The following is a 23,046-nucleotide window of genomic DNA, read 5'->3' on the forward strand; positions in this document are numbered from 1 at the left end:
TTAATGGCCTTGTGGAATCGGACGCTGAGCGTCGCAGCGAGCCGCAAAAACGAGCAAAAGGGAAACCGCCCTCGATGTCTAAGTCGGACCCGCAACGACGGAGCAAAAATAACCAGTCGTGCCTTCTGGCGAAATAACTCGACGATTTGGCTCCCTTTGGCGAGTCTTCATAGATTTGTCACTCTTTCAGCTTGTCGCGGGTATTTTACCAAACACGTTTGACGTAGTGCGGAGAAACGTGTTCAGGGTGGGCAAAAAATGGGGAATAATTTAGAGGTACCCAAAGCTCGTAAATATTGGTAAAATATGTGTATATGTAGATCCAAGTATTCATTTTTGCTAGTGACAGAAAATTTAGTGATAGAAAAATTAGAAAAATATTTTCTTTTTTGTTATGCCTAGATTAGAAGAAGAATAAGACACTCTTCTATCAGCCTAGACAAATAAAACATTCGGTTTCTTTGTTTGTATAATAAGACAAGTACAAGACGTTTAAAGTAAAAAAACATTCGTTTTTTAGTTAGAAAAGCTTTAAATACAAATTAAAACAGAAGATATACAAAACATTTCCTGTAAGAAAGAATGTATAGACTTTAATATTATAAAAATAGTTATTTTCTACACAAATTAGTTACCAACAAATGTAGATACTTTGAAATTAAATTTGAGTGCCATATGTCTCCAAATTCTGCGGTGATTTCTTTAGATTGATTTATTCGTATATTTACATTCATGTAAAGAGTTTATGTATTATGTACGTATTTTTAAGTAGAACGTACCTTTGTTAAATGATAACTACATATAGAGAATAGTCTTTTTAACGTGACTAATTAATCATTTTTCAATTACTTTCGTTATTAGTAAACCGATAAAAATTCTTTTGTTATGTGTAATTGTTATGTATAGTGAAATTGTTATGCACTGTAGATAATACGATTTTGGGGGACCTTCCAGATGCTGACGACGACATTCGATTTTTCCTGTACCCTTTTCTTTTAAATAAATTTTGAAATAGGCTTCCAACTGTTTTTCGAAATCGCATTATCCATAGAAAAAAAGTTTTAGTCGGTGCACTAATAACGAAGGTAAGTAAATTAGTCACGTTTGGTAGCTCTGCTGAATATGATCTGAAGGAGAGAGTTACATCGATCAATGAAAAAGGGACATACATGATGGTTCAGAAAACACATCAGCGAATTATATAATAGATCTTTCTTTAAAAGAATATTGGACGTGAATAGAAAAAAAAAATTCCTCCCCTAAAACAATTTTCAAAACAGTCTCGTTAACAGAAAGTCTAAAAAAAATCGATCTTTTACTAACAAAAAAATAAATTCCCCCTTAAAATGGCAACTGTGCGTTACGAGAATTTAGCCCAGACCGCAACCAACCGCGATACCTTCCGAATGCCGTTTCATTAGCTGCCATGCACCGAGATGATAAGATGTCAGCACCGTTGCTTCATTGATAACACGTCCTCTGAATGACGCCTCCGCTTATCATTCGTTTTGATAGAGCAATAGTAGGGGAGCATTGCCATTGACACAAGAGCGAGCCTCAGTTATCCCGCGCTTATTCGCGTAAACTAGAGCGCTCACAGCGCTCAGTGATTTTTTGAGTTACTCGGCGATCGAGGGAGGTCACGAGCGAGGACTCGAGGATCGCGACCCAGGCAGGACTCGCGACCTGGAAGTCCTTCCTGAATCCATGCGGAAGCACGTGGCCTAAGGTCAAGGTGAGACTAATACAATTCTCCTATGTTTTTGCTTCTTTCTCCGACTCAGCCTTGCGTGACGCTTCTTGCAGCTTTTAATCCTACTGTTTCAATAGTTCTTCGCCAGGAAGTCTTCTTGCCGGTTGTAAATCATGAACAATAGACTAAGGTGCAGTTAGTTCAACATACGCCACTGTGATTAGATAGGGAGTCTGTTAATTAAATAGTTTACGATAGAAATATTGCAAAACTGTTGGCATTCTTTTGTTTTGGTATCTAGCGGCAAGGAATTAGCCTTAGCTACCGATTTTATTTTATGGGAATTTAATATTTTAATGATTTCAGTAGCTCTTGGCTATTTTTCGAACTGAACGGGTCCCTTTTTATATTGCACAAAATGTACAGTGTAGATATGTGTGAAAGTAATATCCTCTATTATGGGATAGAGAATTTTAACTGCTCGCATTTGGCATTTTGCTGTTTTACCTATATTCATTGGTAGACTATTTCTCAGTTTACTTTGCCTTTGTAACATCTTCCACTTACAAATTTCTTATTTCATTACCAAAAGAACTTACATTAGAATAGTTCGAAATGTATGCTACTCTCTTTCAAACTGTTTAAAATCGTTCCATAAAACAGTCTGCTTATCAACTAACGTTCCACAAATCGATCACAAAGCACATATCAACTGGATCAGTTGTGAGCGCCTGTTACATCATTAAGGAAGACGTTTTTTGCCAACTCTCACTGGTATCGACAACTGTTTATGAATTCCATGTGTCTGCTAATGTTATATCATGCGCATTGTTCGCAAAGGTATCCAGACAGAAGAGCAGCTCGACGTCGTCAGAGGGAAATCGTCTGCAGTAATTTAGCAGTAAAGCTACCGAAACTAATTGACTATTATTTATATGTATTGCTCGTTGTCTTCTTCTTCGTTCGCGTGTCCAGGTTGAGTGCCAGCGACTGTTGGCGAAGAAAATAGTTAGCACGAAAAGGCTTCATTGCGTTGGATCAGTTTCGCGGTAGCAACAATTTTCTGCGTCAATTAAAGGAGTTATTGATAGATTCTGTTTCTTCGTCGAAATTCATATCCTTCCTTCGTGAACCGAGTGGCTTTTCTCACTGGATAGAGTTCGAGAAGTTGGATCTGTAGTTCTTGGCGTGCTTCTTATGGTCGAGGCGGAAGTAACAATCGGCTGGAACTCCGTATTAATGCAGTCTCCGAGCGTCACAACGAAATCTATACCCAGTTAAATTGCAATTGCGTAATCAACTCAGGTGGCTATGGTGCACGCGACAATTACGTAGGAAGTCGTTGGTAAATAAATCCATTATGTTCGCCGACTTTTGACACGAAGGTGAAATAGACTGCAGACCAAAGTTTGAAACCTCTTGATATGTCGAACCATTGGCGAAAAGTATCATAAATGTTTCTGTTCCATTATGCTTCCTTTTTAAGTTTCCAATGGCGCTTTGACTGCAGCTAATGATTTCTGCGATTTTTCTTTGGTTGATTCTTTACTTGAGAAATTCTATTATTCTTATCTTTAATATTTTTGTCTGCATCAAAATTGTACTATGCATACGATAAGGGTAGTTTTTAAAAAAGGTTTGAAATTCGAGGATTCGAAACGTTGCACCTTTTTCGTGATTTGAAATCCTTGAAACCCAAGGAAGAAGAAAGTGTTCGAATTTGAAGAAATTGTTAAAAAATATCTTATTACGTTATCATAAATGGTATTCTAGTCTATTGTACGTCTTACAATAAGTTGTCTATATTAACTATAGTCGATAAAGACAGAAGTAGATTAGATTTAGAATGATTTTGAATATTAATATCCATGAACAATAATCTGGATTAGATATATTTTTCTATATTATTATGCCTCTGTCTGCGTTTGTTCAAGCATGATCAATTAAAAATGATAAATAAAATTTTGTTGAAACATCAATTTTTAACAAAAACTATTCCTTTTGCAAGCAAAATCTGCACTTTAAGTTTTGAGAGTTTCGAGATTTGTCAAAATTTCAAATTCGAATTTAATTTGAAATTATATTATTTCTTTATTCTGGTAAAATGAACAAATTTGTATAATTGCTTACTCATATTTAAATCCCTTGTTGAACAAGGTAACTCTCATTTTCCTTCATTTAGAAAGTGATTCTAAGCTATCGACTAGTGTAACTCTGGCATTTGCTTCAAATAAATTGGATAACCGTGAAAATATTTTCATGGTGATTAATGACGAAAGCAATTATACTTGGATTTTGTTTATGCACTGTTAATATCTGACTTAATCGCATAAACTAGCGATAGCTGGGTTTAGCTCGTGCTATTATCTGTTGTTTAGTCGCAGCCTTTGTTATCAGTAGTAAGAATTACTTGCACTTATATTAACAGAGATTTTTTTCAATTTTTGTACCTATGTTTCTTGTTTATTTTATAACATCGAAAGTTAGAGTATACAAATATAGCTGAATTCCAGTGTAATTAGAATACTCAATGAGTATTTCATGACCTTTTAAGATTCTGTGCGTAAATTTCTATTATTTATTAATAGATGAATGTAACGTTTACTGGGCCTTTCGTTTTGAAATGTTCAGTAAGAAGATGCAGAATTGAATAAATAATAAAAAAAGACTAAAGATCTGTATTATTTTTCTATTATTTAGAAGTAATTACAAACATTTCTGTAACATTATTTGAATGAAAAGAATTTTATTGTTTAGTCTTATTATATTTCAGTTTTTTTTCTCTATAAATTTCCTTAGGTGCTAAATTCTTTTCAACTTTTCAACTAGAGGAAATTTTCCATGCAATCGAAAAGACTTCGTAATCTCGAAAAAATATTTTCTATTAATACACGACGATAATTTATTCACAGAAGATATTACACGTGTATTTATACCTTTCTATCTTAACGAAATTTCACATTTCAGAATTGTTTAAAAAAGAAAGCTATTTCTCTGGCGGAAACGATAAGTTAATACTAATATGCAGATAAGATGATTGCCATTAGCCTTTAAACAATTACACGTCTTATAGATAAGAGATAACAGATTTATCACTATCGAAGAAGTTTTATAGAAGACAGTATACTGAATGAAGAAGTTAAGGTGCTTGTATTAAGTAGGTATAGGTGATCATCCAGCAGATCAATTATATATTTTCTAATATTTCAAAAATTAGATACTGTGTAAATACACTCAACAATGCAAGTCATGAAAGAGATTTGTATTTTATATAAATATATCCTTAATAGTATTATTATAGTATCAACTTTTTTCTTCTTTCTTCTTTAACTCAAGTGAGCTAGATTGTACGCGTAATACTGCTAATCTTGCAAGTCGTATGCACCGTGCCATTATCACAGTGGTATTGTAGTACACGCACATACATATTACTCAAAGTTAAAGATATGTCATTCAGCTGTTGCGTATTGTGTATTGACGAAAAATTGGGATTAATTGATACGTGTATCGGAATGTTCCAAGCCTTGAATTTGTTTGCTATCTGAGCTTATAACATTCGAGAGATATTGAATGCTAGGTGTGTAATGCAGTACCTGGTGAAAAGTAAGAATGACTCACGGTATGTGTTATTTATTATATTTAATAAAGAAAAATATTCGGCTCCTGGGGATCGTCTTATGAGAAATCTTTCGCCTCGAGTGGGTTAAAATAGATAAATTTATGCTTCAAATAATAATTTAAGGCTCAGTTAGTTATGGAGGGTTACGTGTGTTACAAATTCATAATACATATTTTCAAAAATGCAAAATTTCGTTATAGAAATTAAATTGTTTATTAGCTGAATGTATGGAGCTAATCGAAAGAAAGTTTGAAAGTTAAACAACAGTATTAATATAATATTTTATATCGGGGGGCTATAATATGTTTCATATTCACTGTCATGTAAGATTAGGAAACTTCTCGAAATAAATTAGTAATACCAACATGATAAGTAAAACGTAGAGTCATTTTAATGTATAAAACAATATCAATGTTAATAGCTGTTTCGTTCAGCATAAAATGTTCAAACTTTATTATAAAAATTATGCATGATATTTTCACCACTTTTCTCATATTAAACACCTGCTGAACTATTCAAATAAAATAATTGTCAAATACTTCAATATTTAAGTATTAAAATTTGCTATTATCCAAATGCTACAATTTCATAATATTCATATTTTTTAATTTCCTCAATTTTCATTTATTTAAAACCCTGTTTACTTCTTTTCAGTTTTCAAAGTTTAGTTTCTCGTACAAAATTACTATTTTTTGTTAATTGTGGCGTCACGAATTGATATAAATCTTCACGGTTGTAAGCTGTGTTCGTGATCCAAAGACTATTCGCCTAATTAAATTTGAGTAATTAATTGCATATTAACGGTTCGAAAACCCCTAGTTATTTCGACGATTCGATAACTGTGTTTCGACAATTGAGGACGTTTCTGAAAAAGGGCCCCTAAGCCAAAATGACGAAATGAGTAAATTGTATTAGAAGTTTTAGGTTTAGTTTCGTCAACATATAGCTATTCTTAAATTGTTAACTGAGTGGTTCCTAGTGAACTTTGTTGTCGTCATAAAATGTATAATACGAATTTATTACATACACTAGTATCATTTTGGAAATAAGGAAATAATTTTGAACAGTCTTATAGGCCCTTTTTCCATAAACCGAGGAAAAAGACGTAAATGTATAGTAAGTACACTAAAAATACGCAACAACTCATAGACCTATGGGCCCTTTTTTCAGAAACGTCCTCAATTTTTAGACGACTGTTTTCGATGCTTTAAGGGGTCATACACGTTTCTCCACTTCAAAAAATCGATGTTTTTTTCTTCACATCTGTTGACAGGCGCACATCGTAGAAATATTTTATTCCAAAAACGAACTCAAAATTCGAATTATTGACAAAGTTACAGGCGTTTACATATCATCATATCAGTATCAAACTCTAAACTCTTCTAAAACTTTAAACGCGTTTTTCTGGAAACAGTATTTCTTAGAACGATAGGCACGATATCTGCCTCACTGTTTATTCGATTGACTTCATTTTTTACATACATCTTCTAAATAAGATTCCTTATCGGCCAACGAGAGCTTTTTTAAATAAATGAAACTATTTTTTAATAGCGCATAAAAATGTATGGATCTTTATACGAAAACCATGATCCTAACATTCTAATCGTTGCTACAACCATAATTTTTTGTTTTCTAAAAAACCCCCTCGTCAACCGAGAACTATGATCCCAAAAATTGTAAATAAATCGAAAATTTTTGGTTCAGATAATTTCTACGAGCTTAATCATACCCACCGTTTGCGGCGACGTGCAAGAAATCGTTTTACTACAACGTCCTCAGAGGCAAAACTTTTAACCATTTATACTTTTTCATGTGCGTTTACTACTGTATAAGCATCTACTTTTATGTTACAAAAAGAATTAAACCAATCGGCTTAATAGTTTGTCCTCGAATCGCTTGCAAACATTGAACATATTTTAGTACTGCGAAACGTATGTGACCCCTTAAGACAACTGTCTTAAGACGGTTTCATCCCCTCCGAGATTCACGTGTAGGGGTGTCAACTCGATTTCTGGCGTTGACCAGTCGAATCCATTGGCTATCGATCAGGGCAGTAGCATCTTCTTCAGTCACCTTGGAAGGGCGGAAGGCACCCCCACTTTCTTGGTCCCGCGATGATGGTGACGCAAGGCCCCGTGGCCCAATGACGGTGGTGGAGGAAGCCTGCTTCCTCCCAGGTCGAAGGCCATGTTTGAGGAGGAATAACGGGACTCAGGATTAGCCAGCGAGTCCGCACGAGTGTCTCGCAGATGTTTTATTACTTGTTTTCCGCCGCTCGACGAAAGCTCGAAATTGTTTTATACTAGTCGCCAGATGCGTGACCCTTAGCTATTGAAACCTAAAGACAGAATTTCGAATGGACTCCGACTTTCGCATCTGGCAACAATAAAATGAACGATTGCTTCGTCGAAGGGAGGAAGGACAGTGTCGATTGTCCCTGTTCTTTTTTTTTTATTTAATTTTTAATGTTGCATCTACCCTCAAGGGTCATTAGCAACCACGGTTGATATACATGGCTCTGGCTTAAATTTCGTTTAGTAAGTTAACATGTTTCAAAAAATTTATAACATCGGAGCATGATTTTTCATTTTTGATCGCTTCTTTGAGATTTCCGCAGATTTGGTACAGATTCCGTTCACGTTGGTATTGTCCCTGTTCTTGTTCCTCGATGGAACATTAATAATTGGCCATGTTAACACGAACAACGTAACAACTATACAATGTTGTTTATAATATTATAGTGTATTATAGTGTATAACAGGACGTTTTTCCATATAATTTGTTTATAAAACTGTAAGCTTTCATCAAACATAAATTAAAATATTAGGTATAGACACTTTTATCAGAGAAGTATGAATTCTGGCACTAACTTTAAATTAGTAGACCCCTAAAAAATTAGAATATGAAGATATAGTAAAAGAGTAGAGCATGAAAAGAACCATAAATATGTTATAACTGAAGCGATGAGTGTAGTTTTGGAGGAGTAATAATAAAATAACAAAGGCACTAATATAGGTCTATATTAGTCTGCGAAAGCCAACGTGTTTGTAGATCGAACACAGTACAAGATGTACCGAATGTTCCAGCGCAGTTGGAGGGATGAGCAAAGGGTGTGGAATTTGCGGGATTTATCCCCGGTGGCTTCGGGACCGTGCCACCCCAAAAAATTTCATCGCAGTGTATGGTCTTCTTGGCACCGTGCAGGCGATGGCATTTATTTACATCGTTGTCACCCTCACGACCCTGGAGAAGAGATTCAAGATACCTAGTCGCACAACTGGTAAGGAATTTGTATCATTCAAAAATAGGTTACAGATTCTTATGCAAGTTTATACCTATTCTTATAAAGAAAATGTGAAAAAATTTGTTTTATTTTCCAAATAATATTACAACACGTACTTTACCTACTGTTAATATTTCTGTATTTTTTAGAATAATTCTGCAGTTTAGTGATGTTTCCTAATTTAGAGTGTTTGACTTCAACTTTCATGTTAGAAGCTTTATTTGGTACTAAAAGGAGAATATAATTAGGGGAGCTCGAAAAATTAATATAGATATTGTTATTGTATTAAAATAACGTCAAATTCAAAAATTTTTCAGTATGTAATTACTCGTATATAGGTTAGGCTACATTTTACTGATTTCGATGATCAAGTCGTGTCGCTTATTTTACACATATTGGAGTTTCAAAGCGTATTTTTGATACTAAAGTAACGAAAACCACGTGCAAAAACGTGAACGTAGGTGATAGATATATTCCTAGTAATTTTCATATTTTAAACAATAATAGAAAAGCTATCAACAAGAAATATATATGTACATATATCACTATTTAGTAAAAAAATGGAGAAAAAGTAACTCTCCTTCTGTATGTAATTATAAGTAGTGATTTTCCAGAGAGTGTTCAGCAGCCAAGGAAAATTGCTCCTAAACCGGAAGTAAATACGTACACACTTAATTTAAACTATAAATAAAAACGAAACGCACGGAACAACAGAAAATTTCAGGTCCATAGAAATACTATACTCTTCTTTTCTTTTCATATTTTTTCCTGTGTCTATTTCCGCTTTAGGCACAAATAATTTTCAACCAATCAGCAATCTTCACCACCTTGTCTAATCACTCCTCTCAGGATAACTAATTATAAGTAAAGTACATATAGTAAAATTTCGATTATTCACACTTCCTTTTATTCAGGGTTATCCATATCCAGTGTGGTAAGAATAAGAGTACAGTAGAATTGAGTAGAACATCCTCTGAGACTTGGAAAATTATTTCATAACAGACTGTAGAAGATAATAAAACTAGTTATGCAAAGAGAGCCTGAGGTTTGAATCTTGGAATATTGCGGATAATCGAGGTCCTACTGTAATATATATTTAATCTGTGTTCAGTATAATTATCACGATGAATACTAAGAATTTGTATCATATAAAAATAATATTTGCTACACAACACTGTCATCTTTGACTGTCATCTTTGACTCATCCTTTAATGCAAACGATAATTATCTACTGAAACTGAATAATCAAGTATTATCAAAAATGCAAAAAATACATACAGTGCAAGTAGCAAAGTGGCAGGAGAGTCATTAAAGTAGTGCATTAGTGCACACATAGATTGTCGTCGCTGACTAAAGATAAGCCGCGTGTTAGTGTGCGTTCTTCTAGTAGGTAAGTAGACTAAATAGTGTGTCGCAATAATATAGAAGTGAGAAATCTGTCGTTAGAGCGAGCAGAGCTGGACACGTGTTGCAAAGACACATGGACGTGGTCTAGCAGTTTATCGTTAATCACAGAATAGCCCAAGGGTACGTAGCCAAATCCCAGAGATGTCCTATACTTCGTGCTAACAATTCCAAGCTCTCTTCATCGTTATGTCAATTAATTATCCTGTTGCATTTGGAAACGAGCTTGATTTGTGTGCGTTTCTGACGCTTTGTCGTGGAGGATGCTTCAGGAATATGGGTTGAGTACTTGTCCCTATTTCTGTGTCTTCTGAATAGAATCATTTATAAAAGGAGAACTTCTATTGAAAGTGTAATACTTTTTTTTTAAATTAATTTTAATAAGTAAACCTAACTAAAAAAATTAATTCCTTCATTTATGTAAAAGAATTTTTGTAATTCTTGAGTTTATGTATATATGCAAAGTTCTTTTTTTATGATATCTGAATTTATGTATACAGTTCTTTTTTTCGTAATTCCTCAATTTATGTATACAGTCCTTTTTTATAGTTCCTTAATTTATGTATGGAGTTCTCTTTTTATAATTCCTCAATTTATCTATGAAGTCCTTTTTTTTTATAATTCTTCAATTTCTTCTTTTCGAAATAATTTTAATCCGATGTTATAGGAATAGTTTATACTCTGCTTAATATTCATATGATACTTCTTTCTCCTAATACGATGTTACTTTACCTAATAATGTTTGTGTTCTAGTTTACGTTATGGTAAAAAAAGTGAGCAGTTAATTGACATTTTGTTACTACCTACTAGTGTAATTTTTTGTGCTCATTGTGAACAAGTGCTTGTATTTCTGTATACTGTATATGCTTTAGGAAAACGAATAAAATAAATATTACACATGTAGGTAAGTGATGGTGAAATGACACTTTAACGAAGCTTAATTTTAAAATTATCGTACAGGAAAGGGTCAGTGCTACTTCTGCTTATAAAACGAAGCTACAGTGTTGTCTGAGTATAAGCTCGGTGATCTGCTCAAGATTTTTTATAACTTTTTTCGCTTACTTGGTTCTACTTTTGAAAAGACAAACTTGAATTCAAGTACTAGTGCGTAAACTGATTTGAGAAACCAGTTTCCTATATTCTCTAAGCTTCTATTTGATCCTAGGTAGCGTGCTTCTATCGAGACAATATGTCTTGCGAATTTTTAATTTTGTTATGTCAGACCTTGTGTTTCTTATTGCACTGTTTGTGAAAAAACTGAGGATAAAGAGGAAAAATATGCTGAATGGTCTACAATCGGTATAGAGTGTGACTTAACAATAAAGTTAGTTCGGACGACAGAGATTAAAACAATAATAATAGCAATTCAGACATACAGAGTGTTCTACATGCTGACATAAAATAAAAGTCAAGGAAATGCGTTTGAGGCTTCATTTCAAAGTTATGAATTTCTAAGAAAACTCCTAAAATTTACGTGAAATGTGTCTGATTTGGAATTTATTCCACTGCTAACGTATACTAGTTGAGTCAGACAGTGAAGGAGAATAAGTTCCAAGTTAGACACATTTTATGTGACTAATAGGTGTTTTCTCAACAATTACCTAATAACTCTGAAACAAAGTTTTAATCGAAATTTTGTTATTCTTCATTTTCGTTCTGTTTTGACATATAGAATCATAGCTTAAGATTTTTAATACCTGATGTTGAATACCCTGTATATGATACCAATCTTACCTTGTTGACAGTAAATCCCAAGTGAGAAAAAAAAATAAAGAAAAAAGAATAAAAAAACACTTTTTACTAAAAGTTGCGATTTTATTAAGCTCTTAAAGGGTTAATAATGATTACACAAAGTAACTTAATAACATTATAAATAATAATAAATAAGTAGCTAGACTAATAATAATTATTCTAAAATAAACAAAGTTCCACTAGAAAGTAACCAAAGTATATTGTAAAGATTCGATTTTGGGTAAAGGAAAAATTACATTTCCAAAAATATTTGCAAAGATAAATAATCTTCGGTATTATCGAAATTTCGCAGATTGTCAAAGTGTCAATATCATGAAACAAATCTCAAATAGATTACACAACTGTTCAGTTATTAACTGTTGTTATCGATAATGCATTAAATTGTTTATCCAGACTCAACATTTCATATTACTGTTTCATTATTACTTTATCAGTTTAAAATTCTTGGAAAAATACGAAGTGAGAAGATCGATGAACATTTGGTTGTTTTGGCTCTACAAATCATTGACTGGTGCATCGATAGCCATCATTTGCATCATGTGCACACAACTGAATAAATGTTAATTACGTGTATAGCGGTCGTGTGTGAAACTGATATTACACTGTCACGTGTGTGTGCACATGTATATAGAGGCGCTTATCCAAGGACTTCGTGGTTTAGCGAGGTCGTCGATGATGCGATCGATCGATGTCTCTGAACATTGATCGAAATCCGATATTTCTGTGAAATGATACGTTTGTTTGGATATAATCGATTCTGTGATCTGTGATCTTGTTTGAGTAAAATAACTGATGTGACTATGTTATGATTCAAGTTTTATTATTATTCAATTTTTTGAAAATAAATAAATAAGAACGCGGTCTTCGAGATTTTTCTGATTACCGAACAAAAGTCTGAAATCATTTCCCAAATATACATATTGCACTTGTATTTCAGCAGTGACACAACATAAAAAATGTGATTTGAATCACACCTATAAATCAGTTCGATAAATGCACATTTTTGCATTTTGATAAATGCAAAAATTGATGATGAACAGCATGACAATAAATCGTGAAGCAAGGGGTTAATTTATTGCCTTTTTTCACACAAAGTGTATTATAATTATGTTATGACTATTATATATTAGAATTATTGTTACAAATAATAAACTTCGAGCTAAATGTACTTTGCTATACACATAAGTAGTATAATTTGGATGAGCTTGGATGAACTTTGGTTTTATTCGAGAATTAGGTATATGTAAACATTAAATACAAAGTAATTATTAAAAATAAAATCATATCTTTTATGGCAAATTTTATTCTTTTTGATAAACGGTGTAAACTTGAGCAATTATGAGTGGTTTTTTTCTCAAGTAATGATAACGGTGTATTGGTAATCGTAATTGAAAAATGCAGATGATGATGTAACTTGTGATTTCAATATTATGAAATACATAGATTAGTAGACTTCATATCAGGGATTATTCAAGGCTTTCTTTCCATGTATTATATTTGAAAATGATATAATCATACAGAATGTTCACGTAATTATTACACAGCGATTTTGTGCCCATCCTATTATTACATAGCGTTTTTGTCGTACATAGTACGAGGAAAGAAGTTCTATTGTTTTTTATAATATATCCAAGATATCATCGTATGCTAATTTTTTTATTTGTACAATATTTGTCGAGGATAATTGATCTTTAATTTTTTAAAAGCATCAGAAAAGTAATTTTTTAAAAGCACCAAAAAACATTGAAAAAGAATACAAGCGTAAAAATCAAATTTATTAGAAGAAAGAAAACGATAGCTGTAAATGTGATTCTAAATTATTTAAAAAATTGATTTGGTTTAACTGGAAAATGTAACTAGAGACAGGATAGTCTAGATACTCTAAATACGTTACAATATTTTATATTTCTTCTATTAATTTAGTCTAAATTAGCTGTATCATTAAAAAATTGGTCGCAATATCTTTAGTTGCAACGAAGCGACCAAACTGCAGAAGTAAAAAGGATATTTTCTGCTATCGCTTTTACAGTTTGGCCGCTTTGTTACATTTCATTTTCTAAAGATCTAGCTAACGTCTATATAGTATTAGGTACACTTGCCTTACGCTGAAAACGAAGACGAATCGATCCATGGCGTACATAACATTTTTGTTCAAAATGGCCTCCAAAATATGCCACCAAAATTTGTTAGTCTCGATCTGTAACACCATGTACAATGTCTCTGTTACTTTCCAGGATTAATTCTTTCTGGCAACGAGATCTCCCAAATCCTGTCTTTGATACTAACCTACTACGGCGGCTCGGGGCATCGACCAAGATGGATCGCAGTCGGTGTAGGCCTCAGCGCCTTCTCTTGCCTGGTCCTCGCTCTTCCACATTTCTTATACGGGCCTGGAAAGGACGCGCTGGCTCTCACGAAGGAGTACCTCGACCAAACTTTGCTAAATGCCACCACGGTGCCAGAAGACCTGGCGATTTGTCCTCGTGTCGCCAAACCGGAACCCTGCGACGAAGAAGCGCTGCAGGACGTCAGCATCCTCCCTCGACTCTTGGTCTTCCTCTCTCAGTTCATCCTGGGAATCGGCACGACTCTTTATTATGGACTTGGTCAGACGTATTTGGATGATAATACGAAGAAGAAGAATACTCCTATGCTTTTAGGTAAGGATTTGTTGAGGGTGTATTCGATCGAAAGGGTTACGATCAAACTGACAGTTTTCATGAACTTTTTTTTCTTCAATGCTAAAGGATTTAAATAGTTTGAGTTTTGTACATTGGTTTATTAATAGTTTGCAGATATTTTGATGCAGTTACTTTAAATAGGGACAGGTATTTACTGATGGTCTAGTTATTGCCAAACGTTTCTTTTTCATAATTGACATGATTACATTCTTTGCACGCTCTAAAATAAAAAAAATACTTTTTATTGGGATTAATAAACTTGCCTTTATTATGTCTATCTAGATTATTTTTTGAAACCGAGGGGAAGAGAATGGGGGTTGATTAAAGGAAAACACTTCATTTTACGCAAAATTTTTTATTTTAATCTATTGTAAGATATTGAAATACATATGTTGAAATTTTTATAATTCTGGTAGGGATAATAGATAGGTGTATAGGAGATGTATAAAAGTATACAGTCAAATTGTATATAATTTGAAGAAATAATGAAGTAGATTCGTGAAAAATACACTCCATACTCCACCTTTAGTTTTGTTTTACCAATATTTACATTTCTTTGGATAAATTTTAGTTAATCTATGTTGTATAATACTGTGATTAAGTAATTTTACAAACAGAAATTTTCTTTATGCTGTTTCCAAGAATTCTGTTTTCAACCTTTCTTCCGACAATTTTCTCCTAAGGGTGCAACAGGTGTTTTTCCTTATTCTAATGTCTCTAATGTATTTTGTGAAAGTGTTTCAAATGTTTGTTAATACCCTGCATATGTATGTAAGAACAGAAAATCAATAAGCACCTTAAAACGTATCTATATTTTTACTTTTGATACAGGTTTCACATTCGCTTTGAGAACAATTGGTCCAGCAATAGGCTTCTTGTTGGGCTATGGCTGTCTAAGCTTGTACATAGACCCTAGTCTGCATCCCGTGATCACGAAGAAGGATCCACGATGGTTGGGTGCATGGTGGCTCGGCTGGATCATTTTAGGTGCCACAATGGGCATGTTTTCCGTCTTGATAGCAATGTTCCCGCGAAACCTGCCTAGTCCTAGAACTACACAGCCTACTATGCCTAATGACACTGCCAAGAAGGTACAGTTGAATACTTTCAGTTTCGTAATAAATAAAACTTATTCTCAGTGAGGTATCTACTTTTGTAGCAAATTAAAAACGACTTGCAAATGTAGATAGAATAATATAATACGATACTTATGCACCGAATATTTTGTGTAATGAAAGAGAGAAGTCTTCGTGATATGGTCATTAAAAAAAAATTTTAGTAGGTTTTAATAAAGGATAAGGAGTAAGTAGTTTTACTATTGTTACTGTTAATTTTAATACTGACTTTGATACATGGAATCAATGATGCAGCTTTGACTCATAAATGGTTACATAGTAGGACCTTGGTAGCTGTAGGATCGAGAAATTGAGGGTATATGCAAATTTCACAGCACATTATAATGAATTAAGTCAACAATAATCGAGTAACTAATTAAGTAACTATTTAGTTTAAGTAATCGACTGTTTATTTTAAAATTGAAGTTAACAAGTCTCATTGTAATATTATTGGCTTTTGCTTTCGTTGCGACTTGACTGTCTACAAATTTTATTTACTTAAAAATACTCACATATTTTCAAAACTGTTTCTTTTAGTACTAAAAAAAGCTATTATCACATGTTATAATTCTCTTGAAATCACAATATCAATTTAAAATTCACCCAATACTCAATTCAAGCAAAGCTAAAAAAAATGTCCCCTGGAATATATGAACTTAAACATGCTTAATGATTATATTTCGTTAACTTTCACAAATTATCACATGCTACACAGATTTTTATAATTACTTGAATCATTCAGGGGCATCTTGTTTTTATTTTAGGACGGGAGCATACCCTTGAAACTTCACTTAACAGCGCAGGAGCAATATATGAAGCCGATGGAACCAAGGAAGTCACTTGAAACCGAATACATTCCTACTATTCGCGAATTCCCAACAGCGATGAAAAGGTTGCTAACGAATTGGTTGCTAACATTCAACAATTTAAGCGGGGTATTTTACGTGTTAGGAGCATCGGCTTATATAACATTTTTGGCAAAGTATCTCGAGGTCCAATATCATACATCTGCTGCTGGTGGTACAGTAATTGCAGGTAGGTCATTTGGGGATATAAATATTTTTGCTGTTCAGAAACACATTCATAAATTAGTTCAATTTATAATACAATAATCAACGTATGTACCGTATATGTTGGAACATCCAACGAATTAGGTAAAATACAAAATAAAAATGGGGACATAAAAGTATGCATGGTTGCATGGAGCTATAGCAACGCCTATAATCTGAAGGAGGGTTAAATACCTTATCTAATGTTTTTGTTTTTTCATCATTACGCTCTAAAACCTGCTACTGGATTATTAGCAGCATGAACATTACTGTGCATACTAACAGTATAGAAAAGAAATTCACATAAGTCTTGTCGTAAGGATTACACGAACATACAAATACGATACATGTTCTTATATTTAAATATTTATAATTAAAACTTAAAGCTGTTAATTGTTGATCATCATTTGTATAAATTCAAAATCCTAGGTATGTTACTAAGTACTCGCTACAAATTAATTGGAGATACTGATAATGGTTTTTAAGAAATTTGTGAATACACAGCAAGGGACTAATATATGGTTTGCTAAAAAAGAAGTCCAATATGTGCTACACAGTTTATTTATTAAGACATTCATTATCTAATATTAAGAATATGAAGAATATAAGAGGAATATTAAATTAATATGAAATTAATGGGTATTTTACACAGAAATCCTTGGTTTTCACCAAATTCACTCAAACTTCATCAAATACGCCGATTTTTGTCAAAAGTTCTGAATTTTAACATAGAAATACTTATTTTCACCTAAAAGTCGATATTTTAACTAAATTGTTACATGCTTAAATATTATTTTACTTTAAGGTCCAATTTCACTGGTGGGTATGGTACTAGGATTTCTCTTCTCTGGACTAATTATTAGCAAATTCAAACCTGGCCCTAGACCACTGCTCGCGTGGAACGTGTTTGTGGGAGTTTGCTTCGTCGCTGGTCAAATAGTCTTCATATTTCTTGGCTGCTCCGATATTGGCATCAAGGGCCTCGATTTAGAGACTATGCAGTGAGTACGTTTTTCCTTCGTCACAGATTGGTTTTCAACGCTGTAACACTAACCGACTACAACACTTAATTTATAATTAACAAGTAACTGATCACTTAACGGAAGTTAATTTCGTTCTGTAATGACAATATATTTAAATATTACTTTTATTACAGTTGATAAGCTCGTATAGTCTTTTTAGAGATACCGTGTGATAAGACTCACAATTTAAAGTCAATTTTGTTTTAATTACGTGACATTCCTATACATTGAATGATTTTTATTCGCAGATCTCTTTTGTTCTGGAAGTTATGACAAGAAACTAATTAAAAAAGAATACGCTTCGAAATTTTGAAACTAGTTATGTAAACTTCTAGTAAATACAATTCTGGACCTTAAATGTGAAAGTCTGAGAAATGATAGAGATGCTTCAAAAAAGATAAATAAGTTTCTTTAAATGTTGTAAAAAATAATCTTATGTAGAGAACAATATGTTAAGTTGATGCATAAATTCATGCCGCTCCACTTTTCCCGTTTTCTCATGCATCAGAAACATCTATAAAATGGTTATAGCTTCTTGTTTCTACTTGTAATTATATGATTGTACTGCATATATTTATAAATTCATGAAAATTACAAATCTGTAAAAAGCCACAAGAATGCATATAATATTAAAAAATACATAAAACATAGTATAAAAGTGAAGTGCAAACTATAATATTTGAAGGGGAACCTAATTTTTATTTAGATTTCATTTCTTTAGCTGTGGTTATAGAAATATATAGCTGCATAAAAATCTACAGTCTACTTATGATAACCTAGTTGTCTTTTACTTAATGTTACTATTAATTAATGAAATTATTAAATTACTAAACTACTAAAATTACTAAACTTACTACTGAAATTACTAAACTATTGTCGGTTAATAAAATTAATTGTCATAATTTCATATTTTGATCAGCGTCAATAATTCCACGAAAAAACAAGGAAGAAATGTGGTGGTTTGAACTTGTGCATCAACCCACTAACCTTCAGACTATCTGGGATTGAAGTACCAATTACTATATGCTGACCAATTATTGCTTCTATCCCCCTTTTCCTACCTCCCTCATTTTCAGATATAAGAAGATGTAACACTATTAAACTGAACATATTTAATAATGCTACATCTTGTTATGTATGAAAATAAGAGGGGAAGTATAGTAATTGATCAGCACATAGTAATTGTTACTCGTCCCCTAGGTGCTTAATTCCAGCCTATAGTGAATCACTGCTTGTGATAGTTAGCTGTGATATACTGCAGATTTTTATGCAATTTTGTATTTTCGTAAAGACAAGTTAAAGGAATAAAATTAAAATAGAAATTGTTCTCATGTTTCTAATACTACAATTTCTACTCTATTTTTCATATTTTCTATATTTTTGAATATTTTAGGCATTCTGTAGCTTTTTACACATTTCAATTTTTCATGGATGCACAAAAATCCTCAGTCTAGTAATAAGTGCATTTCTGTTTACTCAAATTTGCACAGACTAAGTATATGTATATATACGATAATACACCAACTTATTTAATTGCCAGCATTAATAGAAACAATATCGCGTCTCTTCTTTATTTATTCCAGGATGAACTTGACGTTCAGCTGCAACGCTGACTGCAACTGCGACGGCGTCAAATACTCCCCAGTTTGCCACGAGCCTTCGAAGACAACCTTTTTCTCAGCCTGCCACGCTGGCTGTCAGACGATAATCAGCGACAAAGAGTTCGGAAATTGCAGCTGCCTTCCCCTGACGGATTCGTCGATCTTCAAAGATCAGTTTGCATATAGCTCCGACAGCAGGTCGTTCATGCAAGATCAGTCGATCTATCTGAACGATCCACAGTTGTTCACCTTCGACAAAGTCAGGGCTGGACCTTGCACAACCGACTGCAGTCGTCCATACCTCTTGTTCATGATCCTCACTTGCATTATACAGACCTTGGCTTGTTCCGGAAAAATTGGTAACGTCCTGGTGAATTATCGCAGCGTCGAAAAGAAAGACAAGAGCTTCGCGCAGGGGATTACTCTGATGACGATTTCTTTGTTTGCGTTAATACCGGGTCCAATTATTTACGGAGCCATTATTGACTCGACTTGCCTGATCTGGGAGGAGTCCTGTGGTACTAGAGGCAATTGCTGGTTCCATCATGGACGAAACTTCCGGTACCTCGTCAATATAACTTCAGCGGGTAAGTATTTCTCAGTGGTTGAAAGAAAATGGAGATTTTTGCTTTTAAGTGTGTAGTATGGAATTAATTAAAGTTTTTTTTTTTTTTATTAAGCATTGAGTTCTTCTGGAAGTTATTGTATTATGATTGTTAGACAGTGAATGTTTATGTGAGTTCCTATTTTTATAAACACAGTTAGAAAAGTAGTACCTGATTTTGAGTTTTTTTAGAAATTAGATATATTGAAACGAGAAAAAAGGAATGTTATATACTTCTATGTGTACTTCTCTTAGGGATTAATATTATATTTAATGAAAAGTACGTTCACACATTTGTTCCAATGACTATGATCAATTAATTTCAACGTAAACAATATTTCTTCTGAATATTCTTAATGTATTGGATGAGACTGAGTAGTTTATTTAAAATAAAGATTATTCTTAACATTATTAGAACAATTATTATGCAACCAGTTCAGAAGGTTGTCTACATACGTATAATGGGAAAATAGAGTGAAGTTGTTAAAAAATGGAACAGCTGTCTGTAGACAGTATCTGCCATAATTATTCGAACAATAATATATCTTAAATTTATTCTAGCTAAATAATTATTTTATGAAAAATTTTGTAAAATTTTGGATGTTTTTTCAAGAATTTTTTTTCAGACAGATATGGAATAAAACAAGACCAATGTTATAGAAATTAATAAGCGTATTAATATAATCTTAATTTTTGTGTCAAAATGTAAAACATAACTTAAAACTTTTATGTGATAATATGTTAATTTGTCTTTTATTATTGCTGGAAACTTTAACATGTTTTTATTGTCGTGATATTTAATTAACACTGCAATGTATTGTTACATTACATTACATTAATCTCTATAAACATGTATTTTTCACTTATAATAGGTATTTCTTAAAAATAAAATTGTCTTTCTGCATATTACAGAATGATTAACAGTAAAAATATAATATTATTACTCATTCTGTCCATGAAGCACTGTATAATAGAAAATGACAAGTTTATTATACATATGTTGCAAAAAAATAGTCTTTAGTCGCTTAGTCTCACAATTGGCCATATCTAGCAGCAATTTTTAAAATTAATAATTAATGCTTCGATAAATTGTGAAAATCATTCGAGTCATTTCAGGAAATAGTAGGAATAGTGGTGAACTTATAGCAGAAAATATCGCATAATCTATGTTAAAATTGTTCGAATACTTATGGAGGGTAGTAATGCTGTGGTGGAAGCTTTTAAAACAAATACTGGATTTAATATAACTGAAACTGCTTTTCAGGATTTTCGTTGATAGGAGTATTCTTTGACGCAGCGGTCTGTTATCTCGGAAAGAATTTGGACCTTTATGGCGCCCAAGAGACCGACAAACGTCGCGAATTTATCAAAGAAGATTCCACGTCGACCAACGCTGAAAAGAGGAAAGAAATAAACGGAAATGTAAATTAGAGGAAACAGTCGTTCCCGATTATCAACAAAAATGAATTGAAGCTATATAAAATCTAGAAATTTACAAAGTTACAGATAAAATTGAAGGTATTAGGAGATTCATTGAGTACCTGAATTCTAGAACCATTCCATGACTAAGGTCTAGTGGGAAAATGTTGCGAACAAAAGACAGAGAAGTGCCTTCGGCACATAAGTAGTGACTATTGAAATTGCATCACTTTACAAATATCAATGCTCTTGGAGATACTGTCACATGAGAAGTAATCATCTGTCTCATTTTTCATTTAGATTTAGAACCTAATTCCCTTTTTTACTTAAAATTTTGATTTTTATAATAATTTAGATATATTTAAATATCACGTTTACAATTACTTTTATATCAAACGAATAGTATTTTTAGCGAGTGTTGCAATTTTATTAGCTACTATAATACATTCCACATATTTTGCCAAATTTTCAGAATAATCAGTATGTTCATCCGAAAGTTGAATGTTCATGAAATGTTGAAGAGTTAGCACGATATTGTACAGTGTTATTCCTGTTTGTTTGTAAATAAAGCTGAAGTTTTTGTTAAATTGTTGATGGTACATATGTTAAAAATTATGAAGCGTATGAATATGTTGCATAATGTTTTAAATACTCATTTCTGTTCATTTACTCGAACGTCACACTATTTTTATACTGTTCAAAATATATTATAGTATTTTAAGCTAAAGAAGGTTGAGAAGATCTGTAATTTTACTTGAAACTTAAACGCATATTTCAAGTCAAATGAAATAATAAGTTCGTACTTTAGTAAAATATTCTTTAGATACTTGAACATAAGTGACCTAAAGTTAGGGGACGTGGCTAATGAAAACAAGTGTACAGATGTGATAAGATATTTCAAGGAGAGTAAATAACTAGTGCGCATTGGTAAAGTGGTTTGAAGATACTTCAAAATGTTTTAATTCAAGTAACTTGATTAATCTGAACGAGACTATAGAGACTAGGTTCTCATATCTGGGTAGAATGCCCCTATAAATAGGCAATTTTTCATCATTCTTGCAATATTATTTCCAATGTTTCCATATAATCTTACAAACCAACGACGAATTTATAGAAATACGTTTTTGAATTCATCTCATGCCTTTGGTAGTCCACTTTAGACCTACCAAACATGTGACTGATAGTGCAAGCTAGTAAAACTATTTCAAGTTAGTTAACGATCTTATAACAAGGCAATGTACTTTACTGTCTCGATACAAGTTCATTACTTCTGTTTTTTCAAAAACGAGGAACAGTTGACATGATAGGAATAATTTGAGGAAAACATGAATATGCTATTAGGTTAGCAACACTGTAAACCTCATATAATTTAGCGATACTATTTAGATCGCCTTCAAACAGATCGCACCAGAAATTAGTAGTGAAACATGTATTATCGTGTTACACTAATATATTCAACCTGTACGTATCCTCCGCGTTATTAAAATGACAATGCAATCGCTTGAATCATAAATTTATACAAGTGTGTTGCATACTGTCGTCCCAGTTGACAGTACTGTCGCATCGAGACCGTCAGTTAGTTCTCTGTTATTACAGTAGAGTCTGAGGCATACTTTCGATGATTATATTTCGTACAAAATTAGTTAAGTAATTAAGGGAATAAAATATTAGAGTACATTTATGAGATTAGATAGTTCAGTTGACTATAGTAGGCAATTCAAGTGACAGTGTAGTAATAGTGTACCTATTCCTGTTTTGTGTTTTTCCTCATAATCAACTTTGTCATCTGATAACAGATACTTAA

At 32.8% G+C, this 23,046-nt stretch overlaps 1 protein-coding gene across 2 annotated transcripts; it reads left to right on the forward strand.

Annotated features, from left to right (window-relative positions):
* The first annotated feature begins 1,478 nt into the window (after nucleotides 1–1,478).
* Nucleotides 1,479–22,800, forward strand: Oatp33ea (Organic anion transporting polypeptide 33Ea). Of its 2 annotated transcripts, none has more exons than XM_076390655.1 (8): nucleotides 1,479–1,735; nucleotides 8,399–8,592; nucleotides 13,986–14,411; nucleotides 15,264–15,523; nucleotides 16,312–16,582; nucleotides 17,402–17,597; nucleotides 19,202–19,806; nucleotides 21,088–22,800. In XM_076390655.1, exons 2-8 carry the CDS (start codon nucleotides 8,412–8,414, stop codon nucleotides 21,252–21,254), a joined length of 2,106 nt encoding a protein of 701 aa, XP_076246770.1. In that variant the 5' UTR covers nucleotides 1,479–1,735; nucleotides 8,399–8,411; the 3' UTR covers nucleotides 21,255–22,800. The 2 variants fall into 2 exon arrangements, with proteins under 2 accessions (XP_076246770.1, XP_076246769.1); XM_076390654.1 differs by having other exon boundaries at nucleotides 8,404–8,592.
* Nucleotides 22,801–23,046: the final 246 nt, after the last annotated feature.

The sequence above is a fragment of the Calliopsis andreniformis genome, unplaced genomic scaffold, assembly GCF_051401765.1.
Source record: "Calliopsis andreniformis isolate RMS-2024a unplaced genomic scaffold, iyCalAndr_principal scaffold0022, whole genome shotgun sequence".
NCBI classification, from domain to species: domain Eukaryota; kingdom Metazoa; phylum Arthropoda; class Insecta; order Hymenoptera; family Andrenidae; genus Calliopsis; species Calliopsis andreniformis.